This window comes from Asterias rubens, chromosome 12, assembly GCF_902459465.1.
Source record: "Asterias rubens chromosome 12, eAstRub1.3, whole genome shotgun sequence".
Classification (NCBI taxonomy): domain Eukaryota; kingdom Metazoa; phylum Echinodermata; class Asteroidea; order Forcipulatida; family Asteriidae; genus Asterias; species Asterias rubens.
Window position 1 is genome coordinate 490313 of NC_047073.1, and position 21426 is coordinate 511738.

Consider the following 21426-nt stretch of genomic DNA (forward strand, 5'->3'; position numbering starts at 1 on the left):
TTACATACCAGCAATGAATACGAGATTGAGACTTGAGATGCCTGAATTGAAATATCGTGGAGGTAGAACCGTCTGCTGATAAGATGGATTGTGCATTCCTAGTTGCCCGCTGAAGTGTGATGTGCCAACCTCTCAGATGTTGGAATGGCGTTCAAGTTATGATGCATCATTTTTGCTATTGGTAATCTAAAAACAATAGATTCGTATCCATATTATTTATGCTCTGAAGGCGTTTCATCACAATCATCACCAGCATTGTCAAGAATGGATCCAGACATGAATTTTTCGGGAGTTTTGGCAAATCTGTTGATGGAGCATGCAGCAAGTTACTGTGAGCGAACGCGAAGCCTTATGTTTTACGGCGCGTGGTCCGGGTCCGCTCAAGGGCCCGGGACAAGTTTTGCTTTTAGATGCTCAGTGTGGTGCGATCTTCGGCCGAACAGGCACAATGAATGAAACAGAACATAAATCCTTTAAGTGATTGGGCAGCATCTCAGGTGTTGTTCATAAGACACGAATGTTAGGGGGCAAATCTGTCAAAGATTTATGCGAGTGTGAAGCCTTTACGGCATGGGTCCTGGACCGCTTAAGGGCCCGGAAAAACTTTGCATTCTAGATGCTCTGTGGTGCAATCTTAGGCCATTTAGAGGCCAAATTGGCGAACGAAACAATACAATAAGCCTTCAAAATTTAAGAAGAAGAATTTGGACAATGGCAGACAGCGCGTCACACCAGTAAAATAATAGTAAACATCCTTGAAAAGTAAAGTATGAGATGACAGGCGCGTACCCTTCCGTTCACACGAGTTAACGCAAATTGGGGGAACATCCCATCCCCAGGAAAACAGGGAAACAGGGTTCGGTCTCCACAGTGCAAAACTTGATTCTCATGAAAATAATTTTATGGTAAAAACATGGAGGAACTGAAGTCTCCTCAAAGTGGGGACGCGTCCCCAGCCCCTTACTTCAGAAGTATGAACCAAGGTTGGTGATCGACTTTGACGGTCGAAACGGATACAGTCTAGCACCGAATTTTGTGTGGTGCTCGAAACGAAGTTAATGACCTTTAACCCACATTATCTGTAAAAAAACACCGAGCGCAAATAAAACAAACAATAAGGAAGAAGCTGAAGAGAACAATGTAAAACACGTATTTTAATACATGTATTCAATCCAATATTTACAAATACACTTTTTTCATAAACAAAAGTACACAATTCGGTGAAAAAGACAAATAATTGCCTTGAGCTATGATCAAAAGAGGGCGCTCTTTACATTATTCTGTCACGTCCGGAATTCGGGACACATTGAACAAGGGCGAAAAGCACATCATGGCAGTCGTGTTTGAGGGTGTAAGCCTCCGATCTTTGTCAGATCATGGCGATATTTTACAAAGAACGGAATCCATTCTTAGATTAGAAGTCGTTACTGAAAATGATCAGCCCGTCGTTACGATATATAATGGTAATGTTGGTTTTTGATGATTTTTCCAGTCGTGTGTGTCGTCATGTGTTTTCAATGAATAACTCCATATTGGATTGCCCATTGTTTGTACAGCAGACGGTGTATGGCGTACATTTTAATGGGGTCATTAGATTGTGCTGTTGAATTGAATGCGTGGTTTTAATATTTAAAAAGTGCGTTATTGTGTGCTGCTTCTTTGGCTTTACAATCTTTCATGGAATTAAGTTTTGAAGTTCTTTTTATTTAAACCACACACGATCAGACGATCATTCATAATAAAAGTGTCAATTTCTCCAATTGTTTAGATGATCACAGCCACACACAACCAACAACAAAGACTAAGTAAAGAACAACAGGAATTGTTTATATTACTTTTTGTTTGCATGAAAACTATCTTTTTCAGTATCTATTTTTAGGGTACTCGTTTTTTTATTTGTTTTATTTTATTTTTTGTGGCCCTTGGCTTTGCAATTGATCATTGCATTGATTTACTTGTCGTTCTATATTTAGATTAGAAACTCACAATATCAAACATTTAAAAGAACCATCTTTTTTGATATAAATCACTATATTTGTATCTTTGTAAGTTAAAAATATTGAGTCTATGTTTTTATTTTTTTTTGTCCAAATAATCCATATTCAGGATTCTGATTATTTGTCATTTTCATTGAGTATTTACATAACAATTTTTGCCCATAACAAACATGTTGACTTTTCTGAGTTTTAAACACTAGGATTTCATTGCAAACTTATGTTTTCATTTGGCAACACATTTACATTTATATAAGAGTACTATAGCATCCCATCTAATCATGTTGTATGCAAGTGATGATTGTAGAAGTGTCATGGCCAAGCAGTTAAGAGCACTGAATTAAAACTCTGGTGTTTCTGATCAGCAGAGTGTTGGTTTGAGTCCCAGTCGTGACATGTGTGTCCTTAAGCGAGACACTTAACCCATGGAGGAAGAACGTCCATGCTTAATCATTGATTTGTCCTTCGGATGGGACGTAAAGCCACTGGTCTCATGTGTTGTGTAATGCACCTAAAATAACCGAGTCCACTTATTGAAAAAAGAAGGGGGGTTCGTCCCGGTGTTCCTGGTTTGATTAACAGCATATTGCTCCACACTAAAGTGATCAGTTCCACTCTCTTTATGTTGTAGCGTGCATGAAGTTCTATTGTATATGCACTATACAAAGACTACATGTACATGTATAAACCAAACGACCACACATTCATCCTAAGGATTTGTGGCCTGATATTTTCCTTGTGATGTGATGGATCTTTGTTCATATAACTGGAAAGAAAAATGGAGGATTCCATATGGGGAATGTTCCCACTCAAAATGTTTATGGGTTAATATTATGGTCTTGTTTTCTTCCTCCTTCAGGTTCGAGCGGCCAACAGATGCTGAGGTTTTCACTTGACAGTAAAAATGTGAAATGTTGCCAGGCCAGCAAACACACATATCTTGTCAACATGCAGGGCAGATCCGTACTGCTGCATTTTGGCTCTGACTTTGGTAAGTGTACTTAAAAAGTTTTATGTGTGTGTTAAAGATGTCTGAAAATCTAACAGGTCCGAAGTGACATGTAAAATCCCATTATAAGCTGTAGCCATTTTGGTAAGTGCCCACTTACCAGAGGGGAATTACTGTGCCCCTTTAAGATTAAGGCCTATGACTATATGTATGATTGTTTGATTGACATTGTTGTTGTACATTATGAATGTATCTTGACAGGGCCTTTAATATTTCAATACCACAGAGTTATCCAGGTTCCATAACATCGTTGAGGGCGCTATACATAATGCGTCCAGCACCGCCAAGGAATCGGTGTTCACAGAAAGAACAGAAGAAGCCTCTGCATCTCAGTACTTTCAGGTAAATATGTTGCCATGGTAATTATTGAGTTTAAAAGGACAAACATACATGAACATTCTTTAAACAAGATGCAAATTTAACATCTATTACATGTATATACTTTTAGCATTTAAGTCCGAAATGACACTCTTAAAGACACTGGAAACCTTTGGTAATTGTCAAAGACCAGTCTTTTCACTTGATGTATCTCAACATATGCACAAAATAACAAACCAGTGAAAATTTGAACTCAATGGGTCTTCGAAGTTGCAAGAAAATAAAGGGAAAAAAAACACCTTTGTCACACGAAGGCGTGTGCTTTTAGAGGCTTGATTTCGGGACCTCAAAATGTAATTCTGAGGCCACGAAATCAAATTCAAATATTTTAGTTTATTTCTCGGAAACTACGTTATTTCAGAGAGGGAGCCATTTATCACAATGTTTTGTACCATCAGCAGCTCTCCATTGCTTGGTCCCAAATAAGTTTTTATACTTATAATTAGTGTCCATTGCCTTTAAGGCACTGTCCAAATTTCTTGTTTGTGCGATTCATAATCATAGACAATAACCAAAAACCAATATTTGTATTGAGAGAGATTGTAGGAGTTTGTTGAGTTCCCTTAGATGGAAAGATCATCTAAACAAACAAATAAACAGTAAGGCGCTTTCAAACATGAAAACTGTTATTCTAATGCCTATAAATTTTGCCCCTTTTTCTGTAGTTTTATGGGTACTTGTCACAACAGCAGAACATGATGCAGGATTACTTCAGGACCTCGACGTACCAAAAAGCCATGCTGCAGAATCATGAGGACTTCAGGAATAAGGTCAAACTTCTAGACCCATTGATGGTTTTTTTCCTTGTCATTTTTTGTTAGTGTTTTTAAATGTAATTTTGTTATAGTTGTTCTGGAGAGCCTGAGGTGCACTTAAATTTCTGATGTTTTGGTTTTTAATTTTAGCGTTGGCTGAATAAATAATTCTAATTCTAATTCTAAAGATGTATCCACAGCTGTTTAGACCAGAGCCCAATTTCATAGAGTTGCTCAAGCACAATTAGTAGCTAAGCACAAACAAAACTTCAAACGGAATTCATAGATGAATTGTGTACATAATTTGTACATTCATATTTGTAAAACTTGTTTGTATTTATATACAGGTTGTGCTGGATATGGGAGCCGGGTCAGCAATCTTGTCGTTTTTCGCAGTCCAAGCTGGTGCCAAGAAAGTCTATGCTGTAGAAGCCAGCTCCATCGCTCTCCAGGCACAGGTAAACACGATGCTGGCTGCTAGTTCAAATGAGGCACCCACCTTATTATTTCTTTCGTGTCTTTTCTTGGCCGAGCAGATAAGAATACTGGACTCTAGCTCTGGTGTTTCTGATCAGCAGAGTGTTGGTTTGAGTCCCAGTCTTGTCATTGTGTGTTGTGGCTGAGTGGTTTAGTGCACTAGACTCTAGCTCTGATGTTTCTGATCAGCAGAGTGTTGGTTTGAGTCCCGATCATACTCATGTATCCTTAAGCTATACACTTTACCATTATTCCTGCGTCCTTCAGATGGGGTGTAATAAGAACCATTATAATTTACATTTCACCCCTCCCCCTCCCCTGACCATCAACCTTCCCTGACCTTCGATTTTCTCGGACCTTCGACCTTCTCTGACCTTGGACTTTCTCTGACCTTCATCCCTACAGGCATTAGTAGAAGCTAACAAGTTGTCTGATCGTATCACTATTCTTGCCGGGAAAATTGAAGAGTTACAAGTGCCTGAACAGGTTGATATTATCATCTCTGAACCGATGGGCTACATGTTATTTAATGAGCGCATGCTGGAAAGTTATCTACATGCTAAGAAGTTCCTCAAACCAGGAGGTGAGTGACCGGAGATTCGGGGTCAACATTGGGGTCGATATTGGGGTCAACATTGGGATCAACATAGGGGTCAACATTGGGGTCAATATTGGATCAACATTTGCCACACTGTCGGTGTCTCCCTTCACGGGGATTTGCTGGTCCAATGCTGGTTAGAACTTCTGAGACCTTGTCAGAATTTTGTTCAAGTGGTCTGGCTGGCTAGTTGAAATATTGCTTTTTAAACAATTGTTTGCTTGTAGAAATGAGCAGCATACCAGCCACAGGTTGTATAAGTGACATGGTGGTATGGCTGGTTGTTTTGCTGGTGGCCTTATTCTGGTCAGCATCATTTTGTCACGCTTACCTTCTTTTTAAGTAGTCAAGAATTATTTGGGCCAGTTTCACAAAGAGCTAAGTATGGTCTTAACATGAGTTTTCAGTATTATTACCAAAGTGATTTGTATTGTGACGTCACACTTTGCTTAGCAATTAAGAGTGATAGACTAGCCAAGTTTGTGCAAGGACCAATGATTAACTAGTGACTGCAATTTTGCTCTGGTTAGGGGTACCTCTATTAGGAAATTGTCAATTTGTATTGGAACTTTGCACCACAGCAAAAGCACAGGACACCATAGCAAATGCTATGGGTGCCGTAGGTTAATTCAATGCCTGCATCTTCTGAACTCAGTGTCAGAAAGTAACTTTTTTATACATTTACCTTAACAAACTGATATTCTAAAATATTCTGATAAATATTTCTGAAATGTTTTCATTTAGGCAAAATGTTCCCCACCATCGGTGAGCTTCACTGTGCACCGTTCTCAGATGATGCGATCTACATGGAGCAGTTCACAAAAGCCAATTTCTGGTGAGTGATTTCTTTCTGTCCCATGTTTATGGTTTACCCTAATAAAAGTAGTGGCTTTTTATATAGTGCTCATATCCCTCAAGGCGCTCAAGGCACTTCAACATTCAGTATTTTCCTGCAAGGTATGTGGGACTACGTTTGAATTATGAAACCTACTCCTTCTACATAGCACCATGTAGTTTTTAAAATCATGTAATTTTATATGGAAAGTTCGATGCAATTTTGCCTCTGGCAACAAGATGGATTTACCCTGAATACCAAATCTTTTTTTGCAGTTTCCTTCCACACATTTCAGACAGGTGCGCCAGAGTCCTGCCGAACCAAATAGATTAGAAGCGACTCTAGGTCGACCCAAATCAGTTTTGGTTTCAGACAGGTGAACTTAACATAACATTTACATTGGCTCGCGTCATGACAAGATCGATGTCTGAAATCAAGGCGACCTAAAGTCGTTCAGAACGACTGCAACAGTTGATCTTTCAACTTCTAGCGCATCACATGTTGCTCCTAATTAAGAATTTGGTTTTTGGAATTTCTGGAGCGCCTATGTGGAATGGGTGTTAAATTCTTTGCCAAGAAGATAAAATAAATCTGTCAATAATTGTTTCTTCCTCTCTCTCTCTCCCAGGTACCAGCAATCCTTCCATGGAGTGAATCTCACCAGTCTAAGGGAAGAGGCCCTCCAGGAATATCTAAGACAACCTATCGTTGTAAGTTATCAACACCAGGGAGGGGATTAACCCTCCTACTGTTTGAATGCTTAAAATCATCCACTGTGGTTTTGAATGATAGATAAACTATGCCAGTGTGATATAATTTGTTGAATGACAACATCTGGTCAACACATTACAGAGTCAACCCTCCTACTGTCTGACCATTCAATACCATCTACTGTGGTTTTGAATGATTGATAAACTATGTCATACTGCAATATGATTATATGTGGGAAACATATCTATACAGAACAGTACACAGTCAACCCTCCTTCTGTCTGACCATTCAATACCATCCACTGCCTTATTCCAAAATCAGTTGCCTGAATTAATTCATAAATAATGTACTTTATTTCTTGTGAAAAGGACACCTTTGACATCAGAATATGTCTGGCTCGGTCCCAGAAGTACACAGTGGATTTCCTCAAGGCCCATGAGAGTGATCTACACAGAATAGAAATACCACTTCAGTTTATTGCTCATCAATCTGGCGCTGTGCATGGACTGGCTTTCTGGTTCGATGTCGCCTTCTGCGGAACAATGTAAGTACACATGAATTTGGTACACATTATAGAAATACCACTTCAGTTTATTGCTCATCAATCTGGCGCTGTGCATGGACTGGCTTTCTGGTTCGATGTCGCCTTGTGTGGAACAATGTTAGTACATACTTTGTCAGCCATTTATCTTGAAGGCACTGGACACCTTTGGTAATTGTCAAAGAAGTGTGTTCTCATGTGGCGTATCCCACTATATGCATAAAATATCAAATCCGTGAAAACTTGCCTCAATTGGTCATCGGACAGAATAATGAAAGAAAAACATCCATGTTGCCTGAAGTCTTTATGTAACTCTGTATTGCCATGGTAATGTTGGTACACTATCATCCAAACAGATCCATTGTAATGCGCTTTGGAACAGCGTTGCTTTGCCTCATTCTTGAGCTTTTGATTTTACTTGTCTCTTTTTCTAATTTTCTTGGTTGTTTTTAGAATGTTTAAACATTGTTATGTATATTTTTATTGCTGCTTCATAAGTACATGTAGTTGTTATTCTTGTTCTGCGCTTTGATCTCCATGTCAAAGCACTTTGTAAATACGTATGCTCTGGTCGTCTTCAGGAGATGTGTATTCATGTGTGTTAATAGTATTACTAATTACTATTATCAGTAATATTAGCAACCTCTTCCTACCACCTCCTACAATGGACTTGGCTGTAAATCAAACCCAAGTCCTCGGAACATTAAATATTAACATTTCTTTATTTGTTGTGATTGATTTTGTTATCAGGCAAACTGTGTGGCTGTCAACAGCACCCACAGAACCTCTCACACATTGGTATCAGGTGAGTTACACTTACAAACTGTTTTTACTTTATAATAATAGTAATAATAATCTACACTAATTATCCTTAAGGGCCATTTTGGATTGTGGGCGCCGCCGCCATATTTTCACAACGTCAAGTGGTCCCCGCACTCTGCTGTAAAGATGTGTCCTGGGGTCATTTTCGGGGTACCTGTGGGTTGGGGGTTTGTGTTGTTTGTGACGTCACAGTCAAAGTGCATTTCTATAAGAAAAATGAAAATTTTGTATTTGATCTTTGCAAAGGGCACCACATCAAAAACACAGGGCACCACAGCAACTACTGTGGGTGCTGTGGGTTATTTCAAGGTTTAGGGTACAAACATGTATACAACTATTTGGTGAAGTGTTGGTTTAAAAAGGTTTAAATAATATGATTGTACCCTAAAGCTTTTATTGTGTTTGGTACTTTGGAAATTCCTTGAATTTTGAAGTTTACTATCTTTTTTCATATTATTATCCACACCATGCAAAGCTTCAAACATAATAACTGATGACATTGTACCTGTGTACTTCATTGTTATAGTTTGCTTTTATAAACATAATCAGGGTATTTTATGCAGGTATTTTATTGTCCCCTTATAGAAAAAATACATGTTTAATGTTAATATTGAACAAAACTCATGTAATTGTGTGTTTATGTTGCAGGTACGATGTCTACTAAGGGCCCCAATCTATGTCAAGCAAGGACAGAGTCTGTCTGGAAAAGTAGTACTCATCGCTAATAAAAGGTAAGGTTACCAATGAAAGCTTACCTGGTATTCATTGCCATTAATAGGTAATTGAGGTTTGTGGAAGCACCATGGTTGACAACTCATGGGTTCTTTTCATAACCAACACTACTTTCAAGGGTGGCATGGTTGACGTGTGCGTAAAGCAATCGCCTCTCACCAAGGTGACCCCGGTTCGAGTCTCGGCCAGGGCCATATGTGAGTTGAGTTGTGCGTTGGTTCTCTGCTGTGCCACGATGGTTTTCCAGACCATCCGGTTTTCCTCCCTTGGGAAAAATCAAACACTTTCGATCTTGGCTGTGCTCTGTGGTCATAATGGGTGGATGTGGCTGGCGTGCCTGCTTTCTGAACACGTTTAGCCGCATCCTTCGCTGCAATTCAGCTCTTAGCTGTGAGTAAGGATGATTAGCACCCCCCAAATTGTTATTAGTATTATTATTATTGAAAGAGATTTACACATTGTGCTATCGCAAACATCACCTAAATACATTCCCACCACAGCCTGTGTCATCATGTTGATTCTTGCTTTACAAGTCTTTCCTCATCTTAAAGTCTGGTCAGGTAAAAAAAAAAAGATACCCCAAATTTGAGTAATCCTTCAGTTAGTTACATCAAATGGTTTCTTTCTCTGTCGCAGACAAAGTTATGATATTGACATCGAGTTGCAGTCCGACAGCAGCGGTGCCCGTTCCAACAACCGACTGGACCTGAAGAATCCGTTCTTTCATTACACGGGTCAGCAGCCGCAGCCCCCAACTGGTAGCCATGAGACATCTCCCAGTGAGAAGTATTGGGAAGGAATCCCTCAGCCTACTGCCGTTAATGGTCTTCAAGATACTAACAGCATGCAGGGGGTGTCATCTGTACAACCAAACATGTCGCAAAGTTTTAATCTTATACCATTGGGTAAGTCTAACAATTCCATGTCGCAAAGTTTTAATCTTATACCATTGGATAAGTCAAGCAATTCCATGTCGCAAAGTTTTTATTTTATGCAATTTGGACAGTCTAGCAATTCCATGTGCGCTGATTTTGAATCATTGCAGCACACAACTTTAAACCTGGTATAGTTACATGTAAATTAACAACATGGCATCCATCTTGGCAGCTCAGATATATTTTTGAACTGTACTTGGTTTTCCAAGATTCATTGCAGTGTATTTTAAAGATGGCGCTTGTTCATATGGCCTTTTGATCAGTCTCATCTGTTATAACAACAGCGTTCCCGCAAACCTTTCTTTATCGTATTTCCACCATGCCAAGTTTCAAATCCTACTTAACAGCGTTCCCCTAAGAGACACCACACCTCGGTAGGTATTGCAACGAAGCACACACAAGAAATAAAACACACATAGTAAACTGATAACAAAACATGTTGTTATTGTTGTTACCCTACAGCCAATGCAGAACCAATCAGCCATACAGGCATCCTACCAGGAGGCACGACCCAACGTCAGCAAACCATTCAGATCCCTTCATCTGTAGGTGCCCTAATGAGTAACGGTACGCTCCCCTATATGCAGAACGGACACAATACCTTTGCAACCACAAACGCCTTCCCTATGGTGGCCCCCGCTCAGTTCTCTATCGTCGGAGCGACTGATCAGCTAAGCCTCCAGCCAGGCACTGTTATTCTTCAGGGTCAGCCAGGTGTCCAAGGGTAAAAAGGATGTCAGGTAGTCAAGTAAGATTCTTTAGACATTACTATTCCATCGATTCATTAATCTTGACATGTAATTTAATCAGACCACATATATCCCATAATAGAGATTTGGTCGTCTTCTCCTCTTCTTTTTTAGCTAATAAACTGTATAAATGAGTTCACTGTGGTGATGCGTAAAGCCGTCCTCAGGTCGACCTACGATTTGTTTGCACCCGCATCAAACCATCGGCAATGTGCAGTCAATGCTCAGGTCACAATAACTGAAAAATTGTGCGCCTGCCATTGGGTCCCGACCCAAATGTGAATTTGCTTTACTCTTAGGACTGTTAATTTTACGAGCGACGATTGTGTCAGATTGTCTTAAAATCATCGCAGTTACGCTCAGGTCGTAAATAATCTCCGACTAAAAAGTTCCCGATGGTCTTAGCTCAGGCGCAGTGTGATCCTGAAAAGTCAGTCGCCGACTGTTTTTTGTTGATGCAAGGTCGATCAGAGGCCGGCTTAAAATTCACCGTGAAGATGCGTAAATTACATTGTGGTGATGCGTAAAGTTCACCATGGTGATGCATAAAGTTGACTGTGGTGATGCGTAAACTTCACCGTGGTGATGCGTAATTTGTGTGTCACCTGCTGTTTTTGTGCGGTGTATTTTTTACAATTTTTTTACATGAGCCATATTCGTGCTGTGGCCATTTTGTTAAATTTCATGTAGGCTGTAAAGAAATACGAATGCTACATGTAGGACTTCTTCCAAACCATTGTATTATGTTTGAGCCGAGGCTCAACACTCCGTATGGTATTGAATACTGTGCAAAATGTTCACTGCTTCAAAATTGATGACAGAGCCCACGTTTGCTTAGTCCAAGCTGGGAGTGGGGCCTAAGCTGGGAGCGGACTCAAGTTGGGAGTAGTGCCTTGTACCTTTTTATAGTGTTTCTAGCATCAAACGAAGCCAGAGACAACAAGCCAAGGTTTGGGAATAGGCCCCTAGTGTTCATTTTTAAGGTCACCTTGGATATAGTCTGGTACCTTTTTATGCCGAGCTGTTGGTTGATTGTACGTTGGACTGGCAAACAAGGAACCCAGCAAAACTGATTGCTGTGAGATACTCATCAGAGCAGGGAAGTTTTCAAGATCAATAAATTCACTACCATTTTGCAAATAAAAATCTTTTTACAACAAGTTGATCCTTTGTACCATGTTATGTTTACTTTCCGAGGAGGGTCTATCCTGTTTACAACACTCAGTGTGAATGTCTACACAAAGGAGCACATTTTCTAAAATTTATTTATTTGTGTTTTCTTAAAGTGATTGGTAAGAAATAAAAATAATGACTACAATGGGATTGTAATGAATTTACTCTTCAAAACATCATTGAATACTTCGTAAAAGACTGTTATTGTCAGCTTTGTCACAAAATAAATTTCCTGTAAAAATTATGAAAATGTGGCATTTGTTGTAAACAGCAAATGTACCTTTTTTGCACCCCGATATCTTTACTCTTATTGTGTTGTTAAGCTGAATTAAGACAGGAATCATTGTGCTTGCTCTTGTATACGGAGCAATTGAATATACTGTTTTCTCTCAATAATCAAATGTACATACCAGATTGTTACTTGTACCATGTTTTGGCCGTTTCCATCATTTTTAGTATAAATGAAGATCAGGGTTCTGTTTCATGGCTCTGCTTATGCTAAGCATTTATCAAGGCTTAGGTCAGTAGAAAAGAATGTGCTTAAATTAAGCATATTTGAGTAAGAAAAGTTTGCTTGTGTGTGTGCACACTTTAACGTTACTAAGCATTCTTCTCTTTCAACAGCTTGTGCAGAAATTTGGTACTAAGCTGAGAGAATGGTGACTGTAAAGTGCTTAATTTGGTACTAAGCTGAGAGAATGGTGACTGTAAAGTGCTTAATTTGGTACTAAGCTGAGAGAATGGTGACTGTAAAGTGCTTAATTTGGTACTAAGCTGAGAGAATGGTGACTGTAAAGTGCTTAATTTGGTACTAAGCTGAGAGAATGGTGACTGTAAAGTGCTTAATTTGGTACTAAGCTGAGAGAATGGTGACTGTAAAGTGCTTAATTTGGTACTAAGCTGAGAGAATGGTGACTGTAAAGTGCTTAATTTCACGGTAAGCCGAGCCATGCAATTAGGCCCTCGTAGTTGTAGATTGTTGAATATTAAATAATGGTAATAGAATCTTTCCCAGTCGTTCGTGGTGTACAAGTATTTACCTTTAGTTGTTTAAAAAGAAAACTAGCAAGTTGAGACTGTACTCAACTGGAGCTAGAGATTTTCATCAGCCATTTTTGTAGGCTGCCCTCAAATGCTTGGGGATGTTATATTGTTCTTTTATTTGTGCAAGCCCATGAGTGATGTTTGCCTGTAAACTTGAAAAATAAAGCATATCATAAGACACAATAGGCAAAGAGATCCTGCAAGGCAAGTTCCTTTCTATATCAATGTGCTATGTAGGGTTGTAATATGGGAATATTGTATTCAGATTTTTTCTTGTATTCGTTCAAACATTGTTATTAAAATAGATCAGATTTTACTTACATTTCAACTTTTCTTTTTTGTATTTTTTCTAAAAACTGGAATGTCAAACATAAAAATTTGTAGCCTTTTACAAAGCCAGTTTGTTATAGTCCAACATGACATCAGTGAAGTAACAAATTCAGAAATGCTGGCTCCAAGTTGGCCATCAAAGTTACCTCATGTGACAAGGCCCTCTAGATTGGTCCATTTAGCCCCTACCAAGTCTAGTAACACTGCTCAACTGCAATGGACATGTGCATCTCTGCCCTTTAACCTTCAGCAATAACTGCACCACGCTACTTACCTACCCTTGTGCCAGCCGACAGCGCGTGTCAATCGTGTAATGTCGCTTCCCAGGTTGTATCGTTAACTTGGGTGTGATCCCTGGCTATATGGCAGTAACAGGTTGAATGGCTTTTCTAACTGGCACCCACCGACAAAATATTGATAAAATAGGGAGACCACCCTCACAGAGCTAGATATCTCAGTTGGTGCAAGTTAAATCGGAAGTTGCAGGTTCAAGTACAGCTCTTGTCAATTTTTATTTGTTAAACCTCAAATGAGAATAATTTAACCCAGTCAGTTTCTCCTGTAGTTTATTACTAGGGATTCTACTATTTTTTACTTTTGTGCCCAATTGTTTGTTGACGAGTCCAGTTTGACATATATCTAAATTGTGATTGGTTAGTTTGATGCTTGTCCCAATTGTGATTGGTTAGTTTGACGCTTGTCTCAATTGTGATTGGTTAGTTTTAAAGGGGTGGAACTTAATGGATCGATCTACAGAGCAAGAAAATCCAGACTCTATGCTTGATTAATAATAAGAGAACAATAAAAATATCAGGCCTTTTAATTCCATAATCTTTAAGTTAAAATGTTGCACTAAATGTGTGCCATAATTGTTAATTGATTTTCCGCATCATGTGAAGATGTCGCTTGCTGTCTTGTCATATCACGCCTGTTTGACACCTTTTAGATCTATTATTTAAATGAATAAATTATGGACCTACTCTGTTTAAGTTTCCCTACAGACCATGTTTACTGGATGAATATTTGTCATGGAGCAGAGTACTGTTTTCTTGTACATTATTAAGTCCACTCAACTGAAAATAAAATTTATGTTTTAATAGATGTTAATTTTAAATTTCAATGGGAGTTAAACAATTATTCATTTTGGTTTTACCCATACACCGATGTTTGTTAGCACTGTATACCCAGTACTTTAAACTTAGTCTGGGATTTTTTTCACAGAACTTTGGGGAAAGTACTTAGTATGCAGTTGGTTGCAGAGTAGCTCCTTATCAATTTGGTTTTGCGCAACTCTGGCGCGTCTGTCTGAAACAGGTGTTTGTGCGCTTCATACTTGGCAGTACATGCTGCATTCTCTTCATAGATTGAGATGGGTTAAGGAATGAAATAAATGGCTTAGTGACAGGGATAATAACATTCATGCAACAGGAGTGCCAATAAGAATGGATTCTGGCACAGCAAAATCATTATTATTATTGTATTTATTAAATCAAAAGGTAACAGGGACATGTCTGTACTGGGGTATACCTGGAAGTCTCATATTTGTAAATGTAAAAGGAACAAGGTGGTTTTGGGGGTTTTCTGTTTAAACATTTGTTTTTGCAAAGCAAACCTTTTTAGGTTTGTTCAGTACAGTTACTCGTAATATTTGGCTGAAATTTGTTTTGGATATTAATAAACTATGATACAGGGCGATGACAACTTTCCAGAATTAAATTTACGTTTGTATTTTAGGGAAACTGAAGTTGGTTTAAGAGTTAGAGTTTTGAGATAAGGTTGCGGGGGAAAAACAGCCATTGATGTCCAGAAATACACTTTGTGGTATTTTATTTGTTATTCAGGCTGGTAAAATATTTGATTGCAAAAACGAACATTTGATACACATTTCAGTATGATTTTATTCACCAGAATGAAACTCCGAGATGACAGTAGTAAGTTAACTATGGATTGAAATGAATTAGCAAGGAAGGTGCAACCAGGAATCAAATAAATGTAACGCTTGAAATATTTGTCTCCATCAAGAAATCGATTTATTCTTTAGTTTGACGTGTATGAAGCCCTTCATTATCCCTATTCACACTACAGAACTTTAACCCCAGCAAACTCCTTGGTAATTTTGTTCACACCTTGTGTTTCGTGACCTGCTGCAAATCACTTTTCATTAACATCCCCCCAAAACAACTGTTATATAGTCAGTTTGTATGTTTTGTACTCTACTATGCACAGGTCTAACTGATGTGACTTAACCTACGCCAGGAGTGTAATAACTCATAACAGTTAAATTCTTATCTTGTTCCACCATTTTCCTTCCTGTCACTCCTGTGTTTTCATTTGTACCCTTAACCAAATTCCCTCTGTAGACTTTCTTGTTTTAAGTTCACATATTTTTCTGGTATTCCCTGCCTTCATGTCTCTTTCTTGTCATGGGCCAAATAAATAAGACATTTAGAAACTAGCTGTAGCAAACTACTGACCAACCAAAAGGAATTGTGGTATAAATGCAAAAACAAATAGGCCCTTAAGACTCTGCTAGGCTCAAAACCAACATCATGCCATAAAGTATTTTTCGGAAAGATAAAAAATAACAAAACCAAAGCCTGGTTCATACTTCCTGCGAATGCGATACAAATTTCGACGTCACAAATTTGCAACAAATAATTGGCTTCAGTTGGCTTGACATGCTTAACCCCTGTGAAACATTCAGTGCGAAAACAGCCCTGTGATGTCAAACTTCATTTCGCATTCGCAGTAACTTTGAACCGGTCTTAATGACTGCAGGATTATCTACAGTAAACTAAAACATTAAGAGATGCTTGATGAACTTCATCTATGACCGTATGGATGTGCAGTTACTCCAGCCTTGATGTTAGTTTTGATGGTACTTTGTGCTTTACCCATGGCAACTGTACAGGGGGAAAAAAGAACAAATACATTGTTACTATTTTTATGCTAAAGCTGTTAACAACAGTCCCCTAGCATTAGCTGCCATCATTGATGAAACGTGCACGCATGAAAGACTATCACTGGCTGAGTGTCGTGCGCAGTGCATACATGCGTCGACACTTACAGTGTTTGCCATCAAGGATGGTAGTCAACGACGTCATGTGTAATCCATCCATAATAATGCCCAAGCACCAAACGCAGAAAGAGAGTTCTTTGTTACTTAACATGTTTCTCGCTTAAAGTTAACGTGGTTTAAGAGCCAAAGGTCCCTGAACTTCTCAGGACCAGTCCAAAATTAATTCCAAGCAGTGTGGCTGGCTAGAGTTCAAATGAGTAAACCAGGGTTGGTCCCCCCCCCCCCCTGGACAATACTAGTAGTAACTAACCATGCTGGTCTTGTCTATGTGATTGTGATAGGGTTGGTTCCCCCCGGACAATACTAGTAGTAACTAACCATGCTGGTCTTGTCTCTGTGATTGTGATAGGGTTGGTTCCCCCCGGACAATACTAGTAGTAACTAACCATGCTGGTCTTGTCTCTGTGATTGTGATAGGGTTGGTTCCCCCCGGACAATACTAGTAGTAACTAACCATGCTGGTCTTGTCTCTGTGATTGTGATAGGGTTGGTTCCCCCCGGACAATACTAGTAGTAACTAACCATGCTGGTCTTGTCTATGTGATTGTGATAGGGTTTGTTCCCCCTGGACAATACTAGTAATAACTAACCATGCTGGTGTTGTCTCTGTGCTTGTGATAGGGTTGGTTCCCCCTGGACCATACTATTAATAACTAACCATGCTGGTCATGTCTCTATGATTGTGATAGGGCTGGTTCCCCCCAGACAATACTAGTAATAACTAACCATGCTGGTGTTGTCTCTGTGCTTGTGATAGGGTTGGTTCCCCCTGGACCATACTATTAATAACTAACCATGCTGGTTTTGTCTCTGTGATTGTGATAGGGTTGGCTCCCCTGGCCCTGGACAATACTAGTAATAACTAACCATGCTGGTCATGTATCTATGATTGTGATAGGGCTGGTTCCCCCCGGACAATACTAGTAATAACTAACCATGCTGGTCATGTCTCTGTGATTGTGATAGGGTTGGTTCCCCTGGCCCTGGACAATACTAGTAATAACTAACCATGCTGGTCATGTCTCTATGATTGTGATAGGGTTGGTTCCCCCCGGACAATACTAGTAATAACTAACCATGCTGGTCTTGTCTCTGTGGTTGTGATAGGGTTTGTTCCCCCTGGACAATACTAGTAATAACTAACCATGCTGATCTTGTCTCTGTGGTTGTGATAGGGTTGGTCCCCCTGGTTGACCCGGAATGCTATGTTGACCTTGTACAGGCATACGGATGGGCTTCAGCCCTCTACCGTTGGTTATAGCTCCAACTAATGCCGCCGTGTCTGTAGGGTTAGAGTTGCTCAGTGACGTCAGCCTCATTGCTGGCAAAATAAAAGAACACATCATGAGTACAGTTGTTCAGAAACTGTTTTCCTAATTACATTATACTCAGTTCTGTTGATTTGTATGGAAATAAAGTACAAATAACAAATCGTGACAAATCTGTGTTAAAGTCCTCTTTCAAAAGTCAATGTTTCCCTTCCTATACCAATGATTTCTTCTTTTGATTGAGGGTGAAAAATAAATTATATTCTTTATCGCAATGCAAAGTATAACATCTTTTGAGGTACCCATTGCTCAGGATTTGATCTGTCTCTAGCCATCGGGCTAGCTCGATGTTCTAGTAGCAAGAGTCGTTGGTTCGAATCCCAATCGAGTGATTTGCCTGTGGATTTTTTTTTCACAGAACTTGAGAAAGTTCCCAGTACAAAGTGCTTAAAACACAACTGTGTATGGGTAAAACCAAATTCTAGTCTTTATCCCCGATGCAAGTTAGAAATTGACTGGGTAAGTTCTAAAATAGTTTTGAGTCTTACCGGCATTATCGCCTTCCCAGTCATCCTTTGCACTGTTCACCATATCAAGGATTCGATTAACAAGTTTATTCATGCTGTTTATCTGCTTCTGTTAATCCCAAAAGAAAATTGGGGCAAAATGAAGAGAGTGAAATTAGCAATATGAGCACAGAAATGTTGTTTCTTAAATGTTATGTTCGCATTTTTGGAATTGTCAACAAGCCATAGGGAGTTATGTCCACCCAGGAAGAATAGTCGCGAATATGAATACATGTACACAATCTGAGAGGCCTTATCTCATCTGTATATATACAGATTACGAGGCATCAAAACTTATATCTTTTTATATAACCACATTGCTTCAAAGTGAAATGTTTCTCACAATGCTTTATAATATCAAAAGCTAATGTAGGCTTCTAACCAAAAGATCTTATTGCCATTAATCGAAAGAGTGATAACCAAATGTATACCTTCCCTTTAAGACTAGTTTTAGAGATTAAAAACCAATTGAATCATGACAGAGCTTTAATATTTACCTGAGCTTGTTCAGGAGATATCGTAGCTGCCTTCTGCTTTATCTGCAACTCTCTCTCCTCAACCTCTGGCTCTGCCTTGGTGCGTAGATAATTAGGTACAACCTCATGGTTGAAGGCTGGCACACGACCCTCGGTCATTTTCTAAATATCGGTAAGAACAGACGGTCATAGATTAGCTCAAATCCATTCCTGCACTAAAAACCTTGCTCAGACCATTTAGGATCACATTGTTATATGTTTTTTAGGGCTTGAGTTTCATTCTTGAAGAATTACAGTAATTTCCCTCTGGTAAGGGGGACTTCTACGAGGACCATTTTTAATTTGTATTGGAAGTTTGCAGACGGCACCAATACAAAAGCACAGGGCACCACAGCAATTGCTGTTGGTGCCACAGGTTATTTTGAGGCCTGTATGTCTGGTAATGAAACCAAGGATGCCTCTTACATGAACTTGATCACTGTAGCTCACAAGCTTGGAGAAACCTGTAAACAAGGATGCTTGCTGCTTGCTATGTGAATCAGAAACGTCATGGTTAACCCTTACTCTTCCTCGGTAAGTGTTCTGGGTTCTTGACTACCAATCCCAATTCACAGGACCAAGGGCTCAATGTCCCATGTGAAGGGGGGAAAATGGGCTGAAGCGTACTAGTGCCATGCATGATTGGACTTGGAACTAGGCCAGTGCAACCTCTAGTTCTTATAACTCTATGGTTCACACTTAGTACAATGAGGGCGCTGTTACCTCCAGTTCTTATAACTCTATGGTTCACACTTAGTACAATGAGGGCGCTGTTACCTCCAGTTCTTCATCTTTATCCTGAGACAGCTTCAGTGGCAGCAAGACCAGATTCCTTAGAGCAGGAGTCTTATCGCTCTTCAACACTTTGTTCAGTGTGTTAATCTGACCTATAGAAATTAAAGAAAAACTCATTATTTATAGTAGGGTTAAAGATTGGCAAGTACTCCATAAAATAATGACCATAAAAACTTAGCTACATGTATGTACTTTTGAGTTCCAAAAAACTGAATAATGGTCTGTAATTTTTAGTCACTTGCCTGATAGTAAAGCAAAGCTGTTGAGCACAGAGGGCCTGCAGAACAAAAAGACAAAAAAACATTTAAGTGTAAGTTCTATTATGTTTAACATCAACCTAATTCATCATGGTCGACCTTGAACATCGTTCAAACAGTTTTAGTATTTGTGTTAATAGTAGTAATCCGTTTCCACGTTGCCAATCTTAGCTCCCCTGCTAAAATCTGGGTCTGGCACTTTCGAAATTGAGTCTACTTTTAATTGCCCAATGTTCCAACACCCCAATGTTCCGACAACCCTATGTTACGACAGAACCGTTCCGACACCCCTATGTTCCGACACCCCTATGTTCCGACATTCCCCAAGTTTCTACCATGTTCCGACACCCCTATGTTCTGACACCCTATGTTCCAACACCTCTATGGGACTGAATCACACAGTGCCCTCGGCAGCATTCAAACCAATGTCCAACCAAGAGGTGCAAGGAGAGGAAAGATGTACAGTATAGGCTACACCCTCGACCGACTGGGGTGCGTGTTTTGACGATCCACGATGGATCAAGTTGTGAATTGCATACCATGTGAGTGTTGCATGTTCCAGTTCAAGCTTGGCCAAGAAGGATATTAAGGAAGTCTTCAAATCTTGGACTCGATTTGTCAGAGCCTCTAAGGAAATCTCCAATGCCTTCTCTTGATTCTGTCAAGAGAGAAAAAAAAGAGCGTTACAAACCGGTTAGATTGAGTTTTGAGGGTGTTGTTGGAGAAACAACTGTAGTGTAAATAAGTGTTTGTCTTTTTCCTTGATTTCTGCATTCAATCATACAATTACAAGAAATATAAACCAGACATCCATTCTTAGATAAGATAATAAATAGATTAGATTTTTTATTAGAATTTATGAACCTCATGTCCTCAGTCAGTGGTCAGTGTCCCTGTCCACTGCATGCAATGCAACTGCATGAACTCCAATGGCTGGCTATGGTAGTGCAGTTCCCAGTTCTGACTAGTGTCACTGTCAATGTCAGTCATGTCACTGTCAATGTCAGTATATTATTAATTATGTGCAGTCTAGTTAATGCCAATTATGGTCATACGATTATTACCAGTTTATTTACTGACAAAACAATAATAATAAACAAATGCTATTTTTATGTATTTTTAAATAAAATAAAGCCTGTATTTGTAATTATATGATGAGGGGAAAGGAAGCTATCAAAATCAACACAATTACTGTGATTATAACTGAACCAACCTGCATTTTCCGTCCGGTTTAAGGAAAGCAACAATGTTCAATATGTCGTCAGTGTCGTCACTCGGTTCACTCTCTTTTTCCTGAGCCGCGAACTGTAGTTGGGTTTGCCCAACTGTGGAATTGCAGTGAGGCCGCGGCGGGCTCGTTTTTACTTAGACTGCGCACAAGTCGTTATATGTCTGTCGCGGTGATAGCGTTCCGAATCTCCCCGCTTCCCCTCGCGGTGTATTCTCGCGAGACTGCTGGCCCCACGAGACTACTCACGACGGCTTCGGCTTTGGGTTCGGCTTTGCGTAAACGCGCTCAGGATTTCAGACGAGAGAACGGAGCGTCAAGCCGAATCCAAAGCCAAAGCCAAAGCCGTGGTTTAATAATGCGGAGTAAAAGTCAGCAACCAGCAGTTCGCGCGAGAGTAGTGATCTCGCGAGAGCACCGTCACAACTCGCCTATCTTAACGCGGCAGACTATTAACGACTTGTACACAAGCCTAGTTTTTACCATACAGCTCTATGGGAGTAACCCAACTACAGTTGGACTAAATTTATAATCGGTTATATAACGCAGGTAACCTAAAGAGGGCGCTATTTAAGAGGACCGTTAACTAAATTCAACCCGCCGCGCGACGCACGCTGAACGAAAGTTCGCAACCC

The 21426-nt window shown here is 39.6% G+C and overlaps 2 protein-coding genes across 2 annotated transcripts; one reads left to right on the forward strand and one right to left on the reverse strand.

The window, feature by feature from the left end:
* Positions 1–1297: 1297 nt before the first annotated feature.
* Positions 1298–12938, forward strand: LOC117297405 (histone-arginine methyltransferase CARM1-like). Its single transcript, XM_033780422.1, has 13 exons — positions 1298–1463; positions 2854–2985; positions 3230–3345; positions 4047–4151; positions 4484–4594; positions 5019–5196; positions 5956–6046; positions 6675–6756; positions 7126–7301; positions 8049–8103; positions 8769–8851; positions 9489–9757; positions 10250–12938. Exons 1-13 carry the CDS (start codon positions 1331–1333, stop codon positions 10513–10515), a joined length of 1797 nt encoding a protein of 598 aa, XP_033636313.1. The 5' UTR covers positions 1298–1330; the 3' UTR covers positions 10516–12938.
* A 1607-nt stretch (positions 12939–14545) lies between these two features.
* On the reverse strand, positions 14546–20873 carry LOC117297406 (mediator of RNA polymerase II transcription subunit 8-like). Its single transcript, XM_033780424.1, has 8 exons — positions 20777–20873; positions 20103–20221; positions 19549–19583; positions 19289–19398; positions 18494–18634; positions 17979–18066; positions 17307–17483; positions 14546–15986 (listed from the first exon to the last, which is right to left on the reverse strand). The coding sequence occupies exons 1-8, from the start codon at positions 20780–20782 to the stop codon at positions 15907–15909; spliced, it is 756 nt and encodes a 251-aa protein (XP_033636315.1). The 5' UTR covers positions 20783–20873; the 3' UTR covers positions 14546–15906.
* Positions 20874–21426: the final 553 nt, after the last annotated feature.